Genomic DNA, 19,835 nt, shown 5'->3' with positions numbered 1-19,835 from the left:
ATAACTTTTCATTACAAATTTAGGCAAGAATTAGTTATGAGGGGAAAGGAGGCTGATATGATGAAATATGTTGAAGACTATATATATATGTGTGTGTGTGTGTGTGTGTGTATGTATATGTATGTATATATGCATATGTACATATATGCATGCATGTCTATATATGTGTAAATATATGTATACACGTATGTGTGTATATGTATGTATATATATGTATGTGTATATGTATGTTTGTATATATGTATGTGTATATATATGTATGCATGTCTATATATATATGTGTATATATATGTATGATACACACACACATGCAGGAAAAGATGAGAATAAAATGATGATTTTTACATTAGAGTAGCTATTTCTCTGTGTTTTACAAATGGCCTAGTCTATGACCATATAATTTTTATAATAATAACTTATTCACAAAGAAAATTCAAGGCTATCAAATACAGTCAACTTTATAAAATAAGCACTCAGCCAAGATCAGGATGGTGCTGGAAGGTTCCTTGGCCCGGGGGAAACGAGCCCAAATCCATCAGTAGCATTTCCTGGTGGCACTGTCCTTGGAGATAGGAAGAAGACAGAGCCCCCTTCCCTGAGGCACCATGGACTGAAATTAAGGCATACACAGCAAGGACTGAACTTCCACATGTTTATTAGGCCATGCGCCTGGGGAGTCTCAGCACTCTTGAAATACCACACTTGTCTCAGTTTCCAGGGAGGAAGATGAGACTCTTTCACAGAAGCCACAGTGCCCAGTGGACAGCAGCTACACTGCCAACAGAAGCAGTGACAGGGGACCACTCACACTTACTCGCATTCCCGTACCCATGGACTTAGGGAAGAGCAGGTAACATATTTGTGTTTACTGCTGGGAATCAAAGTAGGAGCCTTGCAGGGCAAGCACACACATCTGAAGCTAAGCACTCAGACTAATTCTTTTACAAATTATATTTCATAAGTTCACCATATTCTCTTAGGCTATAGCTATATCCATAAGACTATAAACATCTCAGTCACCACTGGTAGCACATAGAGGAGACACACCATACTATTTTAGGGAGTTGTTTTGGGCAGTAAGTGCAGAATCTGTGTATGTCTCATAAGAAAAAAAATGAAAATCTCATTCCTAGGATGTTCCAGTAGACAGATATTCCACACTCAGAAATTGACCCCAGAAAGGGTTGTAAGTGTTCACTGCGTATGTATATGAAAATAGAAATCTCAGTAAGAATTCTGAGTCCATTCTCCAAGGAACACAATTTTGTCTGTCTGTGATGCTACCTAGCACTTGGGAAATGGGAGCAGGAGGCACATTGGAGGCCAGTTTGGCCTACATAGAGAAGCAAGAAGTAAAATAAAATAAAACATAGGCAAGAGAGAAATCATAGACTGTGCCCAGACAAATGTGGCTTCCATCCCCATCGGCCCCGTCGGAGGTGTCTGGAGGCAGTACATCTGCGAATCCCACGGGTCCTCAGACAGGGTCACAGCTGTTGGCTGGTGAAGAAGGATTTAGTCTTCCTGCAGACAGGATTTACACAGAGCGGACAGCTCAGACTCAACTGCGTGGAGCACAGCTTGTTTGACTGGATGTGGGAGTGCACCAGATCAGCAAGGGCCTGCAAGACACAGAGCACAGAGCTGCGGGCCCTCCCTGCGTGCATACCTTCAGCTTATCCCGGGGAAGACTGTTTCATATGGGGGTTTCTTTTAAACTGAGCTGAACAGAAGTGTAAAACATTGCCCGCTCTGGATATTGTCAGCTTAGGCAAAGTTAAAATGGAGACTTTGGGCAATGGATCCTCTCACCCCACCCACCGCAGCTGTTCACTGAGAAGCAGACTTCAATTCAGGCAGCTGTGGGTGGGCAAACTAAGGAGACGGGGCTACGGGCAGGAGAAAGGAGGAACAGAGTAGGAATCCACTCTTAGTTTTGTAATTAATTGGAACTCCGAATGTACTAATATGTGAGAAACCAATATTCTGTAGGAGTTCCTCAGAGGACTAGTCTGCGCTGTGTTCTACTAAAACGGCTGTAACACCGCGGTACCTTGGAGAACAATGGATTTCCATTAAGAGACTCCGCTCTTCTGATGTTTTCAGCTCCACACTGAATCAAATGAGAATGGGAAGAAAACACAGAAAACACATTTTATTTTTCTTTCCTTTCCTTTTTTTTTTTTAAAGACACTAAGTGCTACAAAAGAGTGAATGCACAGAAACACACACACACACAACTCAGCCTGACCGTGAATGGTCACAGACAGACAGCTCCTGAATGACGTGGTCATGTGCTGGATGGGCAGACCGACCAGGCTACCAGAAGCTGCTCTTGTGTTTCTGTGTTGCCCTGGCCCTGTCCTCCCGACAGTGGTGGCATGCAGACCATGCTGGGTGGGTCTCGGTAGCAATCCAAGCTAGCATCCCTCTGCCCTTTCCCCCTTCCCTAATGCAGGCCTTGCAGACTCAGCTAAGTAAATGCTGCTGCAATTAAGTACAATTTCCTATTTACTTTGATCCCAAGTAAGTGCTAAAATGAAATTAATTTATGGACTCTAAAACATACTGTTTTTAAATTGGATCCAATGTAGAATTGGATTTTAAAATAAACTTTTATAGAGAAAAAAAATGTTCAGCATCATTCTTTTCCCATTTAAAAAAACAAACAAACAAACAAACAAACAAACAAAACCCAGTTAATCATTCCCAGGTAATAGAGAACTATTATGTATGATTTGCTCTGTGACTAGGATCATCTCTTTCCCATCCACCCTGAGACACATGCAGTCAGTTGCTTTATCTTCTAGATTGACATTCATAGGAAGAGTCCACATGGGAAACCCATTGGTATTCAGGAAACACCTAGACCTCAACATGGAGGTTCTACTTTAAAAAAAAAAAAAAATCACAAAGTGTCCATGGCAACAGAATCAGAATTAGTAATCAGAAGGAGGCAGGTAGGCTAGGAAGATGCAGGAGCCACAAATCTGTCCACAGAACATTATTGGAAAAGCAAAAGCATTTATAGTCACACAGCATAATATAGTAAAAATTTTTTAAAATCCAAATGACTATTAATCAAGGATTTACTAAAAACAACTAAGGCATTTGATTATATTTACTCAAGTATACCCAAGATATGTATTTAAGAATGGAAAATGGGGTTCACAAAAAGGTGTGGATATTATTTTGTTACATGCAGAGAAGCCTGTTAGTATTAAAATAGACACATTTAGGGCAGAGGAAGGTGTTTTATGACAACATTAACAGACGCCCTCTCTGAGGGTCAGAGTAGGCGCATAGCCCACTCCTGATGTGGTGGCACCCTTTGGTTCTATCTGAGAACTTTATTATTTTTATCAGCAAAAGGCAAAAAGTTGTTTCTATTTTGGAGTAAAACATTTTTTAAAGTTAGTTGTTTTAAGCATGCTATATTTTCATATCAATGATAGTTACATGGTTTTCTTTATTCCCTACAGGGATCCGTTTATTAATCACTACTAATCCTCTTGGTTACTAATAGCCTCCATTTATAATACAAATGAATGGAAACTATCATTCAACATAGAAAAAAAACTTATTTTCGAACACCCTATACTAATTAGGTGGTATTATTATTATTACTGAAGTCTCTCTAGCAAGTTTAAAATTAGCCAAAGTCATGGTGGGCAAACAGAGGCATCTGTAAATAAAACCCATGAAAACAATGAGACCTCATCTTTGTCAGTTACAACTTAATTCCGAGTGGTTAGAAATCATGGGCTCCCCTTAACTTACTAATGTTGGACTGGTGACTGGCACAGGCACTAATAACAGGAGACACACTAATACCTGACAACCGGCTCCAGTTCTGACCCTACCCACTCTCCACTCTGCCCCTCACCGCTACCCAGTCCCAGAAAGGGAATAGATTTTTGTGGAGCCAGACTTCCACCAGTCACCCATGAGAAGGCCATGAGTTCTCATCCAAGATTAGATAAAAGGGGGAAAGGACTTCCTGAGTCCCCATGCTTCCAAACTTCCCACAGAAACACAGCAATAGGCCAGTGAAGGTTTTAGGCTAGCCCTCAGAAGCTACAAGACAGGTAAGCAACAGTTTTTCTCCACCCTGAGTGACAAGTCACATCCATCTTGTGCCAACAGTGGTATTTGTTATTTCAATCGTCAGATTGATCACAACTTGTTAGCAAACAGCTAATTAAGTGAGTGCACAGAAGAGGTCAACAGAATTACAACACACACTGCCTTCTGTTTGCTCTATGCTCCTCTGAAATGTCAAAGACGCCTATGCAGCAAACCCAACCAGAAACAGTGTAACAGCCCAAGAACTGTATTAAGTGGAGAGAATGATAAACAGTTCCCTCAGAATTGGTGAGACAGACAAGTCCTTTTCACTAAAGACTTCACCTTCAGATGGTACAGTAACTCACACTGAACAAAGGATTAGTTTCAGTGATACTGGCCAACATGGTTTAATAAAGACATAAATGTTCTCTCTACTGCTGCTGTAGAATGAATTTGTAAAGTATTATTCAAAATGGTGAATACACAATACATAAAAACACACTAAAAGTCTGTCTATCTTCCCCTCCCTTTTCCTTTTCTCCTTTTGTTTGCTTTTTCTGAAACAGGGTCTCTCTATGTAGCCCTGGCTAACCTGAAACTCACTAAGTAGACTAGGCTGGCCTTGAATTCCCTAATATCTGCTTGCTTCTGCCTTCCAGTGCTGGGATTAAGGGACTATGCCACTACACCCAGTCCCATAAATAGTTAATTTTTTTCAATGGCATAGTTTGGGGGAGTCGTAGAAAAAAAAAACTCCTCTTAAAACAAACCACGATGGGACTAAGAAGCCATATAGGTACACTTACCTTCTGAGCTAACACTTGAGAGTATTCAATATCCAGTTCATAGAGCGTCTCAATGTGATCACTGGTAAATGCTATTGGAACCAAGAGGATATTCTTCCTCCCCCGCTCACAAAGCCCTTTGATAGCCTCATCTGTTTGAGGGCCCAACCAGGGTACAGGACCAACCTATGAGAAAGAAGAGCCACCATGGAAATGGGCACATTTCTCCTGACACATCAGCAACATATTATTATCAGGCCCCAACACACGCTAGACACCCACATCTGCCCACCTTGGTGAGACCCACTCTTACGCCTCCTTGAATAGGTTTGAATATTTTTATACTGAGGCTTGAATCTTTCTAGAGGCTGGCCTGACCTGATGATACAAATAAACACTTTCTTTCATTAAAGCTAAAAGTCAGATAGTAACTGACGCAACTCTTCCAGTTGTCTGTTTCCCCTTCTGTCTGCTTGCTCTCTGCAGAGTTCTTTCTGCCTAGTGAGAGTCAACTTACAGAAAAGCATGCTGGTATGGAAGAGCCCAAACACCCATTTATAAATAAGGGACCAAACAGATTTTCTCCAGAGATGGTTGCCTGAAAATATATGCAAGTTCCCTACCTTGGATTGCCAAACCAGTCGGTAGGGGTTGGGGTAACCCAGCTCTTCCATGACTTTGTGGACAGTGGCTCCTACCTCTTGGGGATAGGGGTCCCCTCTGTTGACAACCTTCAGTGGAGACAAGATGATACACAGTCACAAACACTGTGAAGATGTCAAGCACCACTGGCTACACAGGGACAAGATGAATGTGGGCTAGACCCCCGCCCTTGCTCTCCTTCCACCTAATGACAGTTGGATCTGAGCACTGGTAGAGAAGTTCCTCGGCTCCAGACTTCCATTACCTTTCCCTGTTATTGTACAGGGATAAAGACTTCTTCATCTGTTTACTCCATCTCCACACCTGATGTGTACAATAGGCACCCAATAAATACTGCACTGGTGACATGAAATACCAAGACAATATTTGATGGTATTACTAGTAGCCAAATAATCATCAGAAGAATAATTGTAGAAGAGGTGAAAGAAATACAAGGTTGTCTCTGGCATACTATAACAATAACTACTACAGGTAGGATCCACCATTACAGCTCTGGGATGTTCCAGTGTAAATATTCACCTGCCCTCTCTGGAGCTTCCCTCTGGTACCTCAGTCTCATTACACCCAGAATGGACCCTAGGAAAGGATTTGCATGACACCAGGAAGGCGACATGATCCCACTGAAACAAAGCAGGCAGACTCCCAATGGGAGGACTCTCTCCCTAATGTCATCTATTGTTAATGTGATGGCTGCATTTTCCAGGTGAGCTGACGGGGCTTCACTCTGGTGACCACCAAGGGTGGCACCCTCCATCTGAGGCTGGCTGGTTCCATTAATCATGTGTTTCAGACCAATCACAGCTATGAAAATGTAATCTTTCACCTCTGTAGCTAGGAAAACATCGTTCTCAGGACGGGATGCTAGTTCTGAGTAGATGGAACTGGGGGCTATGCCCAAGACCTTTCAAATATACAGCACACAAACTTGATATATCCATGTTTCGTGAAATATAACCATTGTGACTCAGGAGGTGACATTTTTTTTCATGTTCTCATTCATTTGTTTGTCATGTTGTAATTTACACGTAGAAGTAATTTTAACAATGTATTCTGGATACAAACTTTTGTCAGATCTATATGACTGAATATTTCCCCATATGTGTGGCTTAAATTTTCAATTTTTTTTTAATTTATTTGTTTATTCACTTAACAACCCCAAATCAGCCCTTCCTCTCCTCCCAGGACCCCCTCACACAAGTCTTCCTCCATTTCACCTTCCCCTTCTCTTTTGAAGAAGGGAAGCCCCCACTTCGTGTCACCCCACACACAAACACCCCACACATACCAACACCACACATCAACTCACTTCAGGACTAGGCACATCCTCTCCCACTGAGGCCAGACAAAGATGTCCAGTTAGGGACTTAGGATCCACAGGCAGACAGGCAACAGGCTCAGGGACAGCCCCTGCTCCAGTTGTTGGGGGACCCCACATGAAGGCTGTGACATTTTATGGATAAGCTGGTATAACACAATGAACTAAGGATCACACACTGTATCCTGTATATTCTCTAGCCAAGCTGTGGTCCCTAGTGTTGGCAAGTTAGATACAATACTGGCATCCTAGAAAGCACAGGCTTCTGCTAAGTGTTGAAGACAGAGTTAGGGCTTAGTGTGAGCAAAGCTGGCTGCACAGTTCAGGACAGAGAAACTGTACACTGTATCTCTTTCTTACAGAAGGCAAAAGCATGCTTCTTTTATCTGATACACTTGTTAGAAACTCTAATATCTGAATCAATCTTCCAGTTATCGTTTTAAAGAAGGCTATTAATAAGAGATCTATTTGTGATATTGTGCACTGAATTAATTGCTGGTAGGCTTTAGAAAGTGAGTCTGTGAGCAAGCTAAGGCTAGGAGTTTAGAATTCATGCTTGCACTGCGCTGAGCACAGAATGGAACCAGATCCACTTTACACATTCAGAAAGTGAAACAACCAGCCCTCTACCACTAACAAAATGTTCTTACTTACAGACATTGGCAGGGAGTGAGCAGAAAACAGAATGACCACCTCACTTCTCTTCTCCTCTGGAAAATGGTTCAGCTCTTTCAGAATGTGGTCTGCAAAGCACTGTGGGAACCCCAAGAATGGGAAGAGAACAAAGAATGGAAAATCTGAGAGATGAGAACCACACCAAAAACCTTAGTGCAACCTTCAAAATCTGGAACCTCATCTCATTTTTAAAAAAAATGCAAACATCACAGTCTCTTTGCTTTGGTTCAGCTTTGAAATGGCTCGCAATGGTTTCAGGGGCCTAGGGAATTTGATGGGAAACTTCTAAAGCTCACTAATGGCTCTCTGCAAATGAACTCGGAGGAGCTGCTTCCCCTCGGGAAGAGCAGGGCACACTTCCAGATGGGAAGGAAACACAGATGGGAAGGAGCAGTTGTTTTAAGAACTCACATTTGCTCTGTTAGCAGGAAAACAGCTTACGGGGTCTTTCTAAATCTCCCTTACTTTGGCTTTCAGGCCTATCACATTAAAATACATTAGCCAGAAATAGGAGAGAAATAGGAAAATACTCTTCTATTTTTATGACATCTTTCTTACGAGTCCAGGCTCTGTACCAAAGCACTCCTCCTCACAAGCTTCCTAATGACAGATGATGGGCTCTGCAGCCCCCATTAAACACGCAGTGGGGAAAGGCTGTGGTTGGTGTGAGGGCTAGCTGGCTATATGTGTGAACGTGGACTAGAATCCAGGTCCTGCTGCCTTCCAACCTCTGCCCGCCAGACCAGCTCCCTCTCTTCCAGTTGGCACTTGCTGATTCTCACGGGTAGGTGCTGAAACACCAGATCTGAAGAGACTTTCTTTCATCTTACACTTGAATCATTCCTTGTCATAGGGCTTATAAGGAAAACATGGCCAAAGACAGAAACGGGCCAATTGATAAAACAGGAATGTGGCCCGGAGTCAGACAGAAGTTGGTATCAGTGTAAAATACACTTCTGCGGAAGTTTGTATCATAGTTATGTTAAGAGCACACCCCTGATCTTAAGGCTGTGTGTGTGTGTGTGTGTGTGTGTGTGTGTGTGTGTTCTCAAGTAGTTAGGAAAAAAATATATGTATAGATATACACATACAGAGAACATGTAAATGACAGGTCAAGTGAGACAAATAACTCATGAATACAGGTAAAGAATAGACGACAGTTCACTGCACCAGTTTTAAAGATTTTACTTATTTTGTGTGTATGGGTGTTTTGTCTACATGTATGTCTGTGTACCATGTGCATACTTGGTGCACACAGAAGCCAGAGCCCATTAATGGTTATGAGCTACCATTTGGGTGCTGGAAATCAAACTGAGTCTTCTGCAAGAGCAGCCAGTGCTCTAAACCACTGAGCCATCTGTGCAGCTTTATTTTTAATTACGTGTGTGTGTGTGTGTGTGCAGGCACACATGCTTATGTGTATTGCTGGAAACTCAACCGGAGTAGTGGTATGTGTTCTTAACCAATGAGCCAGCTCTCTGGACACATTATCCTTTTAACTAATAATCTTGTAGCTATTTTGCATGTCAGAAATAATTTCCAAATAAAATGTAAAGAACTCAACAGAATCATACAAGCTTGTAGTTGATGCAGTTTTGATGCATATCAGTGTTCAATCAATACTGTAAGTACCAAACTAGTCCCTAAGAATACTAAAATATCTATCATTCTAGAGCTCACAAGTTTTGTCAAGTAAATGCCCTAATGAAGAAAAGAGAACTTAGAGAAGGCGTCTGCCGTTCCCTTCCTCCTTCTCCCCTCCTGCCCATCTCCACGCTGTGTGATAACGTTTGATACAAACAAAAGCTATCTTTTATAGTGTTCATAATGTTTAGGAAGCAAGACTGCTCGGAAAGGATTATTTTTAGAGAACAACCTACATAAAGAAGCCTCTGTAAAGTTTACGTGGAAACCTGGCATATACATTTACTGCAACTTCTCCAGAAGCTGGATAAATAGCTGTCTTAGAGAAAGGTGAGAATATGACTGTTTTGAGTAACTAGTACTGATAACACACAGGAATATGAGATTTAAGGTCCTATTTTTTAGTTGAGTCTATGTAAGAGTTTTAGGGGATTGCCCCCCTTCCTTTCCTTTCCTCAGCTTGTAAAATTGCAAGTAAGAACACAATTCCTCAGGGCTTGGGAGAGTCACTAAGCCATCTTCAAAACTCAAGCGGCATGGGCAAACAGAAGTGCTACTTAAATCACCTAAGACCCATCTGCAGGATTTTCTGTGCGCGCGGCCCCTGTGCAAAATGAAAGCAGCAAGGCCTCTCAGAGCCTTCAATCACACCAGCCAGGAGGGCAGATAAATGCCTCTAAAATTCCCTTTCATTTTATGAACAGAGACTTCCTCGGTTTCGAGACCTTTCCATCTTTCTGCTTCCCCCCTTTCAAAGGGCTGAATTTTAATGCAAATCTAATTACTCCTGCGATCAGGGCAGGCAGATGCTGTGCAGACCCCTCGTTCCTGTGCCACATGTCAGCTCAGACCTGCAATACCCCCCTTCCCAGCCACTGCTTCGATAGCAGCATGCCGGGCCCTAGGCGCTCCAGCTACCCCTGCCTGGACCCAGGAGAACGATGAACGCTGGACACACGCGCACAGCCCACAGCGACACCCAGCCCTAGGGGACCTCTTTTACTCCTGCCCAAGTGTTAACCCTTTCCCTGCCCACAGGACACCACTCTGGGGAAGCCAGACTGATTTTAATGCCGTCTACCGCCATCTAGTGGTCACAGATTTTAAGGGCTGCCAATCTGAACAAAGTATTATAAAATATAAAGTAAATCCAAACCACTTCATATATCTCGGCCTAAAATAACTCAAAAAGCAAAAACTCCTACAGACTTAAAACCCTACCCGAATGAATCTGGATTCGTTTTTAAAACCAACTTCACTCTCATGTTTTTGTTTTTTTAATAAGGTAACACCAATTTAAAGCTAATGGTTTTAGAACTGTAATTTCAATGGATTTTTCTAAAATAAAAGTACCCATTGACAGCATATTTTAACTGATTCTTCTAAAATAAAGTACCCACTGAAAGAATATTATTACAAAGGTAAGTGTACAGGAGAAATGAAAATTTTCTTTTGATCTATAAAACTTCCCCGCTAGAATTTTATTTACTTTCATGTCTCCAAACATGTATCCATATACTATTGTCACTTTTTTAATCCTTTGATATTTTAAATGATTTTAAAAACATAGGATTTAAGTAATTTGTTGGTCATTCAATCTAGATATGTAAGTTAGTGGAAGTTGATATAATCCTTAATGTTCTTCTGGCCGCTGAAAAACACAAAACTTAAAATCTGTGGTCTACAGTATAATCTGAAGAAAGGAAAGGGTATGATCATCTTAACCTTTAAATTTATTGTCATTTTTCACCACAAGTGAGAAGTCTAATGGTGTGGCTTTAATTCCCAGCATGCAGTTTAAGCAGGAGAACACAGGCTCAGTGAGCATCTCTGACAGAGCCGGGCAGTGAGGACAGCGGCTGCGTGCATACACACCTGGATGAGGAGGGGGTGTGTGGGCCACCTGTCGATTGTGCTCCACTTCATGGCGGGCTTCCGTCCCACCTCGTTATAGTATCTGTAAATGGCATTTAAGCTGCTGCCTAAAATACAAGGGAGCCATTTAGTAGATGCACTTGATTGTGGTGAAAAGACAACGCAGACTAGTAAAAGCAATAATTGTGAGTTCAAAGTGGGCAGCTGCATCTATACAGAGACCCCGTCTAATTACGATCTTTTCAATACTCTAAAATGCATATAGATTCAACAGCCCTGCAAATGAAGATCACTAAAGAGCAATCAATCTCAACAGACCGTCAAAGATTACTGAGGCCATTTCCACCGAGAAGTGTGGGGGCTGTGAGCTCATACGATATACGCTATTGTGAACCTGCACGGACCAAGTCTTACAACTGAGAGCATGTGAAGAAAAGCGGTCCTATTATGGCCAGAATCGGCCTCATTACACGCAGTGTAGGGGGCGAGGAAGACAGACTGAAGGGGGCTGTTATCCCAGCATGCTGATGCTGCATTGTTTTATTCTAGTGGAGCCGCTTTCTGGTATTTTCCTTTACAGCTGTTTTACTTCACCAAGTTTCTGTGTTAGAACATCCATTGTTCTATATCTGGAGCATTTTGGATATTTTCACTCAATATTACAAGTTAAATATTTCTCATGTTGAAATGAAAGCTTTACAACCAGTCTTTCTAAAGATGTCATCACAGGGCAAGCAGCCTACTGAGAGATCTAAAGGGCCTGTATTCAATCAACTTTTACAAAATGCATCATTCCCTGGAATAAAGTAAGCAAACACTACATTCTAACAAGTAGCCAAACAAAAGCTGCGTTCCTAAATGAAAGGTGAGAACCCAAAGTCCAGAAGTGAGTGGGCAGAATGAAGCTGCGGCCTTTCCCTGGCCCGGGGAAGCTGGCACTGGGGTCAATCCTAAGGCCTATGAACCCAATCCTGACAGGGCCCTCTTACTCAGTCCTCCACAGATCAAGTTCCAACATATCTGTACTCCCCACTACTAGTTTCTTGGGTTTCTTGCCATAGGAATCACAGTTAAGTTGCCAGTTTAAAAAGTTTACTTGGGACACTGATATTAGCTCAAACTGTTTGGTCAGGCTAAGATTCAACATATATATATCAATAGGTTCAATTTCAATGAGTGGGATATAATGAAGTAAGAGAATCCAAGCTTGGGGGTCAAAAATAATCCCCACTAGAAATCAAAGTATCCCATCATCTTCACATCATCCTCACATAGCAGATCTTACTGCACATGTGGGCGTGGTATTCAGGTGGACAGAAGGGCTTCTGGGAGCTCTCGTATATCAGCGGACAACAGTCAACATACTACAGAAGTAGTTAAGAAGGGGAAATCTAAATGAGGAAGATGCTATGAGAAATACACAGAGCCTGTTTAAAAGACAAAATGGCAAAGGAGACCACTGGCCTCAAAGAAGAAATGTGGTTCACCGAACGTCCATAGTCCAGAAGTCCCGAGGCTCAGACTTACATGAGATGCCCTAGAGGAGAGCAGTGTGCCCTGAGCTCTGACCACACAGTAAGAACCACCGGTGAGCTGATGCGTGTGTCTGTTGCCACACAAATAGCCACTTTTAACTTGCATGCTTTTGAAAGCAACATCTGTACGTTAAGAGACATTTTGCAAATCAAGATAAAAATAAACCTTGAAAATACTAAGATCTGACACATTGCTGGGCAGTGGTGGCGCTCACCTTTAATCCCAGCACTTGGGAGGCAGAGGCAGGTGGATTTCTGAGTTCGAGGCTAGCCTGGTCTACAGAGTGAGTTCCAGGACAGCCAGGGCTACACAGAGAAACCCTGTCTCGAAAAACAAAAAAAAAAAAAAAAAAAAAAAGATCTGACTCATTCTCCAATAATATATTACCAGTTATTTTAAAATCATAGATTTCCAAAGTAAGTCAAACTTCTGGATGCATGTAAAAGACTGGGAACATTTTAACAAATGGTGTTCTCCCCCCACACACACACACACATATACACCCATATCTGTACACCTCAGTATTTAAGGCACACAACACTTGGAATGCTTCCTCTATAGGTTTTTACTTCTCCTTATAGATATAATAATATTAATATTCAAAGAAACTGGGAATACAAATGTGCTGACCTAAATCCTTGAGAAAACACAATTATATTTGTGGCTAACAACAAAAGCTTTACCTATAATTAAGAATAACTGGGAGTGCTGGCACCTGCCTTTGATCTCAGCACTCAGAAGGCAAAGGCGGGGTGGATCTCTGTGAGTTCTAGGCCAGTACAGTCTATACAGTGAGACCCTGGCTCAAAAAAGCAAAAAACAAACATGAATATACAGTTTCCCAAGCTTCTTTTTTATCCTCAGTCAAATGTAAGAGGACAGCAAGGAGTAATGAATTCCAAAACCAAGAACACAGAAGTCTGTAGAATATTAATTCAAGGCCTCACATGGGTTTTGTTGTTGTTGCTGTTTTTGTTTGTTGTTGAACTTATTGGTTTTTGAGATGGTGTCTTACTATGCAGCCTTGGCTGTCCAAGAACTCACTGTGTTGATCAGGCTGGCCTCAAACTTACAGTGATCAGCTTGCCTCTGCCTAGGATTAGAGGTGTGAGCCACCACACCTGGCTAGGATTGGTTTTTAAGTTAACCAGTAACTAACCCATAACTGAAGGAGAGATAGACACAAAAATAAAAATAGCAGCATTTCTCATATCATACGGACCCTTCTGTATTCAAAATAGAAATGGCTGTTCCCTTAACTCCCTTAATAAAACTTCAGGGTAGACATAAAAATAAGTTTATGATAAAACCTAGAAAGTGATCTGTAACTATTACCGTAGTAACCATGCACAGCCGCCACCCACTGTTTGTAGTTCTCAGTTAACTGGCCGATAATTCCAGAAGCCCACGAAGCATGCAGTTTCAAAGCAACTGGCCTGGCCTCTTATGTGTACAGAAGACAGGCCAGATTTGCCATTCAAATTGCAAGTCCCATCAGCACTCAGACTCCTGGGGTAACTCTGCCAGGGGTACAGCCACCTTGGAGACGTCCTTACCTGTGGTGGAGCAGCTATACTGTGGATACTGTGTGAAAGCAATGGCCCTTTCTAGTCCATCTCTCTCCATCTCTTCAATTGCCTCTTCTGTCAAGGGATGGACGTACCGGAATCCAATATAGTATTTGTGAGGTGCTATTAGAAAGCACAAGCAGAAAGGAGAAGGGATTAATCTTTATATAGATTCCTCAGAGTCACCAAACATAGTGTAATGGCCAGGACAATAAACGACTAACCTAATTTTCTACAATGCTGATATGGTGAGCAAGTTAGGATCTTCCTGGCATCCTGTCTATCATTTAGCAGGCACAGGGACACTTGGTCATTCTCTGACATCAGCAGTCCTACCTGCCTACCTTTTGTTAACATGGTCCTCTTTAAAATGCAAGCTTTCATGTTTAATTCTCTGTTCTCATCAGGCATAAAGAGACTAAAGAAAAGAGAGGAGTAAAGAACCCTAAAACTAGTATGCCTAGCTGCGCATGGTGGCACAGCTTTTAATCCCAGCCACAGGAGGAGGATCTCTGTGAATGTGAGGCCAACCTGCTCTATATAGTGAGTTCCATGCTAGCCGGGGCTACACAATGAGATCACATTTCATTTTTTAAAATTTAGTACTCATTCTTGACATGTACTGTCTTTATTGAGCTTAGTGACATATATCTGTAACCTCCAACACTCTAGAAGCAAGAACAGAAGGCCAAGTTAAGGCGAGCTGGGGCTACAAGGCAAGTTCAAGGCCAGCCTGAGTTACATATCTAGAACTTATCTCAAAACAAAGACCAAACAAACAAATAAGGGCTGCTGGGGCATTGTAGAACAGGACTCTGATATCAGTACACAAGTGCCTCAGGCAGGACAATTGAGTCTGAAGTCAGTGTGATCCAGAGCACATTCAAGGCCAGTACAGAGTATAGAATGAGCAAAGAAAGAAAGAAAACAGAAAAGCCTTCTGAGCATGGCTCTCATATAAGCCCTGTGGCCTGGAGGAAGCAGGGAGCAGACATGCCTACAAGAAACAAAGAGGAGCTGAGCTGCCCAGAAGAGGCTCAGGACAGCTGCAAAAGAGGTCCAGCCTGTGGAGATGCCTGCTGGCTGTGCAGTGGGCTCCAGGTTCCCAACTTCAGTGAGTTGTCACCCATGCTGTGGTGGGCTTTGGTGAAGCAACTGCGTCTGAGGCAATACTGTCCCTGTAAGTAACTCTTACCCGAATGCCTGTAAATAAGCTCAATAAAACTCACTGGTTCACCAGCTTATCCTTGTTTTGATCTATCATCTGTTTCCCATCTGGGGGAGAAGATGCTTGTTCATGACTCCCAAGAAGTAATGTCACTCAAGGGGACAGTGACTTGCCAAAGAATCATGAGTACCAAGGCCACTAAGGGCTAGGAACCCTCCCTTGGAGGAGAACCTCCAAGGTCCAGAGAAACAAAAAGTAGTTCCCAAGAGAGGCAACTCTGCTGCCTGAGTGACCGCGGCCAGGCAAGCTGGCTCCGTGGAGGGTAAATGCAATGTGCTCATATTCTTCCTGCATGTAGCTGACACATGCTCAGTGCACACACAGGCCTGGAGGTTGGATGCATGGATGAAGGACAGAGTACAGGAATCAACGGGCAGAAGCACAGGTAAATATACCAGGCAAATGGACAGACCAAACAGAGGAGAAAAGACAATTTTATGCCACATTGAGTGATTTAATGACTTGTCAGGCAAGCCACTGAGCTGAGCCCCGAAGTTGTAGTGAGTCCTGGATATTTTAAAAATGAATCTTTAGAGACAGAATGCTCAATCACTAGCTTAAACAGCCACCTTCCCAGCAATTTCAAGTACAAAATGAGTACTATGATCCTTTGATGGCTTACACAGCAGAGGGGAATTAATGTCGGAATGAGCCCACGTGTAAATTCCTGGCTTTACATTACATGACCTTACAATAAAATGACCTGAGAGTAAGTGAGAAATCACTTTTGATACATGGTGGGAAGGTGTCCTGGGACTATTTGGCCAACCTGGAAGCCTGAAGCCACAGAAAGTCTGGACATGCAACAGTTTCCTCACAGAGATCAGAAAAAAGGGTGAAAAGATGGGAAAGGGGGTATTTCTGCCTGGTTTGTCGTCGTTCTTTGTTTTGTTTGCTTGTTTTGAGACAAGGTCTCTATGTAGTCCTGGCTGTCCTGGAATTCACTAAGTAGATCAGGCTGGTCTTGAACTCGCAGAGATTTGACTGCCTTTGCTCCCAAGTTCTGGGATTATAGGGGTAGGCCACCACTCTTGGTTTTCCTTTCTCAAATCTGACATCTGATAGGGCTCTTCATGGAGGTGGATGATATAGTAACATATAAATAAAAAAGACTGGCACCTTTCTAACTCTTCTTTCCATTAAAAAGAAATTGCACATCAAATTCACTACCTTGATAAACTGGCAACAATCAGAGTTTTTTTCTCTACCAAGTAGGGGTGGGTAGAGACAGCTAAGTTTTTCTGCCATATTTAATGAGATGCATTGTGGCCTGTGTAGAGGAACTGTGCCTGAAAGGCTCTTGAGTCTCAGAAATGGCAAGATGCAAACCTGATTGTCAGAAGTGTAGTTGAACAATTTCTAAGTGAGATGGTCTGCTGAGGGAGGAGAAAACTGGGTGCCTTGGTGCAATGGGGCTGGCATTCTCGTTGAGAACATCTCAAGCTGATGTTCAGAGATACTTTCTCAGAGAGTCCTGCCTAACAGGCTGTTCTCTTTAAGGGTCCTAGGATCATCAATTCTTGTCCTGAATCCAAAGCTTTAGAACGCATTTACAATGAATATATGCCCTGACTGGAACTTTTTTCAGTTTTAACATTTCCCATCATGTTGGTTGGCTTTGTCAGGTTGACACAAACTAGAGTCACCGGACAAGAGGGACCGCCACTTGAGGAATTGCTACATCAGATTGGTTTGTGGAAATGGCTGTGGGGCATCTTCTTGACTGATGGTTGATATGGGGGAAGGCAAGCTCATTATTGGCAGTGCCACGCCTGGGCATGAGGTCCTGCATGGTATAAGAAAGCAGGCTGAGACAGCCATGAGGAACCAGCAAGGAAGCAGTGCTCCTCCATGGTCTCTGCTTTAGTTCCTGCCTGGACTAGCTTCCCTCATACACAGAAATGTAAAATGAAATGAACTTCTTTTTCCCTAAGTTGCTTCAGGTCAGTACAGTATCACAATGACAGAAAGCAAACCAGGACACTCATAGTAGCTCTTGCTTTAGTATTATATGGAGCCGTGTCCTACAATCAAGTTTGCCTTGGATAGGAATAAATGTAGCATCTGTAGCTCACTCTTGCATTTAAGGTCTCAGTCTACGTAGAGGTTATCACAGGCTACCAGATGTGTGTGTGCCGTTAGAGCCAGGCCAGTGCGCCACTTGCTGCCTCACAGTGGAGGTGCTATTGGCTGAAAGCTTGACTGAAGGCTGCCCAGTCACCCCAGCTAGCTGCTTCTCTAAATGCTCATCAATTACCATCCAACTAGAAGAAAGCCACAGCGACAGCCTTACCTTCTGTGCACGAATACTGCTTCTTCTTTACAATCTAGTTCAACTTAACTTTAAACTTCCTTTTCAAACACTTTCCGACTTTTCAGTTTGTTTACTTGTAACACTGGAAGTAATTTTTGCAAGTTCTACAGTCAGAGGATAATGCCTTGAGAACTCGGTCAGGTGACCGTGAATTATGTATTATAGAAACTCACAAATCAATAGTCGCTAGTACCAGGACCAAGAACAGGGATCGGTGGGTAAAGTGCTTGCAGTACATACATGACGACTCAAATTCAGATCCAGTAACACATAGAAGATGGGCAGGTGAGTGGCCACCTGTAATCCCAGCACACAGAAGGCGGAGGTAGGAGATTCCAAGCCAAGCTGGCTAGCTTTGACTAGATTGGTGAGCTCGAGTTAAACTGAAAGACTGGCCTCAGTGTATGAAGTGGAGAGCAATGGAGGAAGACACGCAACAGGAACTTTGGGCCTCCACATGCACCCACACCCATCCACACAAATATGCGCTCCACACACATGTGCTCCCACTGTTGCAAACATGCAATGCATACACAACAGTCACACCACGCACACACGTACTCTCCCACACTCTCTCCACCCCTACTCACACATCCTCTCATCCTCTCTTACACACACACACAGACACACACACACACAGAGCTGGTGCAGAGAATCTCCTTGCCTTTGCCTCCCGAGTGCTGCCATTACAGGAGCTCACCCCTCCCTGTCTGAACTCTCCTTTACCAAGCCTAGCCCTGCATTAATGAGAACAGCACACCTGTGTCAGGGGACAGCTCATCCAGCAGCTTCACCATGCCTTCTCCTTGCTTGGAAGTCCACATCTTGATGGGGGATCCACCTCCAATTCTGCGATACTGCTCTTGAATTTTGGGGGTTCGGCGTTTGGCGATGAATGGTGCCAGCTTACTAAATCATTGGACATGTAAGTGAGTGGATTTTATTCCACTTCCACAATTTCAGATACATTTTCTACTCACTAAAGAGGAGATGAGTAAAACTTCTTAAGGAGAGTCAAACAAGACAAGTGGTTAGGAATGTGGTCGTGAGGCCCCTGACAATTCAGCATGATCCGAGAGCTCACCTCTGCACTCCACAAGTGTTCTATCCTGCACACACTGGGTACCTCACAGCCCTGACCGGGATGCTGCTAGCTACCATCCTACATGCTGATTCTGCACCTAACAAGAATCAGGGGAGAAAGCACAGGAAGCATACATTGGTTTTGGTGGTGGTGTTTGGTTCTGTGACACCAGAGCCTGAATCCGGGCCCTCATAGTGCTAGGCAAGGACTTCACCATTGAGCTGAATTCCAGGACTGGTTCCATTTGTTGTTAATTTTGGGACAGAATCTCACCATGTAACTTGGACTGCCCTTGAACTACAATGCTGTTCAGGCTGGCCCTGGGGACTATTTCCTCAGTCTCTTGCTTCACCAAGCCTAACTTTCACAGGCCTCTTTTGAAAGCCATTTTTTGTTATACTTACTATTTGTGTGTGTGTGTGTGTGTGTGTGTGTGTGTGTGTGTGTGTGTGTATGGGCATTCAGGTGTGTGCACATGCACATGTGAGTATACACTCTGGTACAAATGTGGTAGACAGAGGATAATCTCCATGAGCTGAGTTGCTTCTCTCCTTCCACCATGTGACTCCCTCCATGACATGTATACACACACATTAAAGAAATAAAATGTAAAAAGAAATGTACCCTTTGGTGTTACAAAACAGGTTTTGGTGGAGCAACATAAAGCTTAAGTTCCAGCCAAGAGTTTCTGATGCATCTATAAATATTGGGTACAATATTAAGAAAGTTCTCTTGAAAATAGTAAGTAGCCCTTAGCATATTTCCTTTTCTAAAACAACTATAACTGCTATTGTACATTACAGAAACTACCTCTCAACAGTGACAGAACTGGAGTTAAGAGGTAAGAAAACACTGTATAGAACAGAGGCCTCAGTGATTAAAATATCAAAATTGTTGGGCATCAAAACCTCACTTTGGGACTGGAAAGCTGGCATAGCAGTTGAGAGCATGTGCTCCTCTAGCAGAAGACTCCAGCTCCACTCACAGCACCCATGCTGGGCAGCTCACAGCACCCATGCTGGGCAGCTCACAGCACCCATGCTGGGCAGCTCACAGCACCCATGCTGGGCAGCTCACAGC

General features: G+C 43.0%; 1 protein-coding gene across 2 annotated transcripts in view; it reads right to left on the bottom strand.

Moving 5' to 3' along the window:
* Positions 1-335: 335 nt before the first annotated feature.
* Fech (ferrochelatase) overlaps positions 336-19,835 on the bottom strand; it is a 32,152-nt gene continuing 12,652 nt past the window's right edge. Inside the window, exons 4-11 of one of the 2 annotated variants that reach the window (XM_028774193.1) lie at positions 18,432-18,580; positions 14,118-14,252; positions 11,026-11,132; positions 7,486-7,584; positions 5,477-5,584; positions 4,875-5,039; positions 2,054-2,113; positions 336-1,622 (exon numbers count right to left, since the gene is read on the bottom strand). In XM_028774193.1, coding sequence (XP_028630026.1) covers positions 1,488-1,622; positions 2,054-2,113; positions 4,875-5,039; positions 5,477-5,584; positions 7,486-7,584; positions 11,026-11,132; positions 14,118-14,252; positions 18,432-18,580 — 958 coding nt within the window. In that variant the 3' untranslated portion in view covers positions 336-1,487. The remainder of the gene's footprint in view (positions 1,623-2,053; positions 2,114-4,874; positions 5,040-5,476; positions 5,585-7,485; positions 7,585-11,025; positions 11,133-14,117; positions 14,253-18,431; positions 18,581-19,835) is intronic. The other variant, XM_028774194.1, reaches the window with a different exon arrangement.

The sequence above is a fragment of the Grammomys surdaster genome, unplaced genomic scaffold (genome assembly GCF_004785775.1).
Source record: "Grammomys surdaster isolate TR1022 unplaced genomic scaffold, NIH_TR_1.0 239, whole genome shotgun sequence".
Lineage (NCBI taxonomy): Eukaryota > Metazoa > Chordata > Mammalia > Rodentia > Muridae > Grammomys > Grammomys surdaster.
Note: the sequence above shows the minus strand (reverse complement) of the source record. Positions and strands in the feature narration are given on the sequence as shown.